Source organism: Myotis lucifugus, unplaced genomic scaffold (assembly GCF_000147115.1).
Source record: "Myotis lucifugus unplaced genomic scaffold, Myoluc2.0 scaffold_206, whole genome shotgun sequence".
Taxonomy (NCBI): Eukaryota; Metazoa; Chordata; class Mammalia; order Chiroptera; family Vespertilionidae; genus Myotis; species Myotis lucifugus.
The window spans coordinates 685,055-689,712 of NW_005871254.1; the positions used below are offsets into that span (position 1 = coordinate 685,055).

Below are 4,658 nucleotides of genomic sequence, written 5' to 3' on the forward strand. Positions count from 1 at the left end.
CAGGCCCCGGGGGCTGGGGGAGGTAGGGGTTAGTGGGCCTGGGCGGGCTGGGGATGGCGGGGGCGGAGGCCCGGGGAGCCGGAGGCCCTAAGGGGCCTGCACCGGGCCGAGGCGGCGGGCTGCTTCCTGTGCCTCTGTCGCCCCGCGAGGTCCGGGTAGCACCGCGCTGCTCTGAGGAGCCCCGACATGGACTCTCAGCCTTTGACCCAGCGGTTCTCAGCCTGTGGGTCGCGACCCCCAAAGGAGTCCAACGACCCCTTCACAGGGGTCGCCTAAGACCATCGGAAAACATATAATTACACGTTGTTTTTGTGATTAATCACTATGCTTTAATTATGTTCAATTTGTAACAATGAAAATACATCCTGCATATCAGATATTTACATGACGATTCATAACAGTAGCAAAATTACAGTTATGAAGTAGCAACGAAAATAATTTTATGGTTGGGGGTCACCACCACATGAGGAACTGTATGAAAGGGTCGCGGCATTAGGAAGGTTGAGAACCACAGAGGCTAACCGCTGGTGGCCTGGCTGCTGCAGTGTCCTCCCGGTTCAGGCATGAAAACGGGCGCAGTCCTGTTAGCGGTTCCCAGAGCAGCGGGCGCTGCCCTCGGGCTTATAGCTGTTTTTTTGAACTCCAGAACCATGGACCCTAATAAATGTCTCCTTGTAATAGGTGTTCTATACTATAAATATTTACTACAGTTAAAGAATGAGTAGCCATATCGCTGTGATTTTGTTTTGAATGCAGTTTGCTCTCTCTGATACTTACCATACTTGCAGCAGATATTGTTAAATATCCAGATAAATCCCCCAGCGCTATCAAGCCCGAACTCTCAGTTATACAATAGGATGAAGGGACGGCGGAACACTGATGTCATTGGTGTTTTCATTATTTGCTTTAGAAGCCTGTTTGCAAGGACCCAGCCTAATTTTTCAAAGTCTACTTCCTGACATCTGATGTGGAAAATAGTTCCAATAATTTTAATATTTTTGCAGCCTAGCTTCTTGTACATTTTCACCTACTTGGAGTTTACATAACTTTATATGTAAATAAATTGATTTATTTGAAATTTTGAGTTTATTTGGCATTTGGGTATTTTTTAAATTCCAGTCCTATTTTTATATGTAAACTTTCTTCTCTGCACCCTTTTTTCTACTGTTTCACTATCCTGTAAAAGTTCTTTAAAAATCTTTCTCTTTCAAAACACAATCCTCAAGTTTTCAAAGAATTGTCCTCTTTGATCATTCAAATCTAGAAAAAAAATAAAGCATCTCTTTATTGACATTATTCTCATCCAGCATTTGTTAAATTAACTCACAGAAACTTACTACTCCTTATAGAGTAGTTCCTACTTTCAAAACAGTTTACGCTGAAAGCTAGAGCAAAGTTGTTATCTATAGCTGTGAAAGTAGAATGGCTAAATGAATAAGGGCAAATATAGGTGTCCCAAAAAATGTACACACATACTTTAAATATAAAGGCAGTGTTTATTAAAATACATCTCATTTTCAAAATTGTGCTTTTAGCTGTTAAAGTGTGTATACATTTTGAGGCATTCTGTAGTTAATAAAAGCATGATTTGTCATTTCTTTAATTTGGACTCCTTAATTAGATAGCCAACAGTGAGACATTTAACATGGGAGTAAATATTAAAACATAATGATATTTACTTGCTAATACTAAGTTTAAACTCTGGAATTATTAAAATTACTTTGTAAGTATTTTTCCCCAGAATTGTTTTTGTTTTCATATGTATTGAATACTTTTTAAATTTAAAAATGGAAGCAATTTTGACGGATCTAAAGAGGTATCAAGTTGAATAATTAACAAATCATCTGTAATTTATTTTTGTTTTTTCTTCTACACCCAGAAAATTCTGAGCTCTGTAGCTCTAGGAAGAGAAACGTTAGTTCAGAAGAAGCAAGTGGACTCTGTTAAGAATACATTTGGCTCTCACAATGCGGTTAGGAAAACTGAAGGGAGGTATTTCTCGGAGCGCAAGCCAAGGAAAGACCTCTGAGAACCAGCGCAAGAAAAGCTGGCAGCGGCAGAAACGGGGAATGGCTATTCGGTTTGACTCAAGCTTGAACAGACGGAGGAGAATCTTGGATGAGAAGCCGTATAAATGTACACAATGTGAAAAAAGTTTCAGTCAGAGCTCGACCCTTTTTCAACACCAGAAGATCCATACTGGAAAGAAATCCCATAAATGTGCCGATTGTGGGAAAAGTTTCTTCCAGAGTTCTAATCTCATACAGCATCGACGGATCCATACTGGGGAAAAGCCCTATAAATGTGATGAGTGTGGAGAAAGGTTTAAACAGAGCTCAAATCTCATTCAGCACCAGAGAATTCACACCGGAGAAAAACCCTATCAGTGCGATCAGTGCGGCCGATGTTTCAGCCAGAGCTCCCACCTTATTCAGCATCAGAGAACCCACACGGGGGAGAAGCCCTACCAGTGCAGTGAATGTGGCAAATGCTTCAGCCAGAGCTCTCACCTCAGGCAGCACATGAAGGTGCACAAAGAGAAGCCGCGCAAAACTCCAGGCAAAAACATTAGGGCAAAAACTCACTTAGTATCTTGGAAAACTGGCACAAAAAGGAAGTCGGTGGCTCGCCTCCGCTAAGTAAGGGCACTGTTTCAGCCCTGTCTTAAAAACAAAAGGAAAAGGAAAAGCTGTCTCAGAACTGGAGATACTTTGTAATAGAGCACTTAAACACTGTGTGTCCTTCCCTAGCATGGAGACATTGAAACACGGGGTTTAATGACATGGGCGGGTGGAAAGAAATTACCTGGTTCCCACTGTTCTCATTTCTGTAACCTGGAGTACAGAGAACTAAGAACATTTTTTTCGAGAATATAAAATTCTTGACCTTATTTGAAAGTGTTCCCTGCGTAATTTTGACAAGAACAATCCTGTTTTAATGACATGTATAAAAATGTAGGAATTTCATTAACTTCGGTTTTAAGACTTTCTGTTGAAGGAATAATTAAAAAGGAAAAGAAGTGAATTCCATTGGTTTTGGACTTCTGTAACATGAAGTTTTATGTTTGTAAAGTTTTGTAGTATATTAATCATCGGTTTGTAAGTATGATTCAAGATTCACTATATTAAAATGTATTGATTTTTCACCGATTCTTAAGGCCCATCACTTTCTATTAACTTTCTTTTATTTCTTTCCTTCTTATGAACAGCTGTTAAATCAGTAGAATTTTCCTGTTTTTTACCAAATTCTTATTAAAAGGTACTCTAAAAGTCAAAATGAAAACTGAAGCCACAAGTTCTTTGTGATGGTGTTACACTGTGTCAGTTGTTTTCTAGAAGTTAGGATGGATTTATCCGTCTCTATGCCTTTGACTTCTTTTGATGTTCTCTTGTGCTCTGACAAACTGAGATAGCATTTTAGACCTACATGAATAAATAAACCATATTTAACCAAAACAATCTCAACTTACTAATAAAAATCTACAATGTACACACCTCCCTGCCTTCCCCTTGGAAAACTTTAATAGCAAATTACCTAAAACAAAAGTTACTTAATCCAAATGTAGCTCAATGTTTAGATTTTGAAATCTAAGTTAAACATTTCTGAGTGAAATTAATTATTTACAGTCTAGCAAACATCTCAGCTACCATCAGAACAGTGCTGTGTCCAACATTCTGTTCAGCCTTCAGCTCAGATTTTAATTCTATTAAATGTTAACATTCTGGTTTTTTTGGTATCTTTTATAATCATGTCAGTTTCTAGTGTTATTAATGACAATTATTCATAAAAATGGAATATTTTGCATACTACCACCTTTTGTTTATTTTTCTCCCGGGAAATTATTTTAAGGATTTAAGCAACATCTAAAAGCACAGCTTTGGAAGAATCACTTGTTTTGCCTGTTTTTTATTTCCTCAAACTTGAACTTTGTCTTCCTCCTGGCCTTGTACTTAGTGTGGGGTCTTAGAAGATGGCCTTGCTGGCGATAGTTTCATCCACGGGATATCCACAGTGTTGTGTGACTATGCGGCAATTGCAGTCATCTTTCACAAAAGACTTGATCTTCACTTAGCAGGTGTCCTGTTAATCGGCCAAGGCACTTGGAAGCAGGGCCGTTTTGAGGACCTACCATTAGCGTGTAGCAGTTCTGTGTCTGGAGTAACTTCTGGCTGGACCAACACCACTTTCTTAAATGTAATGAGTTTTGCAATTTTGACAGCAACCATAGGATCCTGCAACAGAAAGACCTTTGTAAATTGTTAGATTGCATAGTTTACATTTTTATCCTGAATAAACTCTGTTCTCTATAAAAATAAAGCAAATACTCCAGAGTGTGATGTATTCTCAGTTTGTGGTTTGCATTTCTTCTTAGAGCCCTAAAACCGGTAGCCTGTAGTAACCAACATGTGGCACGGCAGCCTTTTCCTCCTTTTAGGAGCCCTTTAGGAGAGAGGAAATTACAACTGCTTTACACTGATTTGTGAATGGAAATGTTCCACTAGAAATTGACTAAGTGGAACATGAGTCTAAGCACTGCCTCTGACTACACTCCTGTATGATGTCCTGCTGAATTTCCACGATAACTCAGGTTGATCAAGCTGAATCCTTTTATTCCTCTGGCTCCTTATACCAGTAATGGCGAACCTATGACACGCGTG

The 4,658-nt window shown here is 39.2% G+C and overlaps 1 protein-coding gene across 2 annotated transcripts in view; it reads left to right on the forward strand.

Moving 5' to 3' along the window:
- Window positions 1-4,341, forward strand: part of ZNF22 (zinc finger protein 22) — a 15,555-nt gene extending 11,214 nt beyond the window's left edge. For both annotated transcript variants that reach the window (XM_023761316.1, XM_014463304.2), the window contains exon 2: window positions 1,880-4,341. In XM_023761316.1, the coding sequence (XP_023617084.1) occupies window positions 1,968-2,639 (672 nt within the window). In that variant the 5' untranslated portion in view covers window positions 1,880-1,967 and the 3' untranslated portion in view covers window positions 2,640-4,341. The remainder of the gene's footprint in view (window positions 1-1,879) is intronic.
- Window positions 4,342-4,658: the final 317 nt, after the last annotated feature.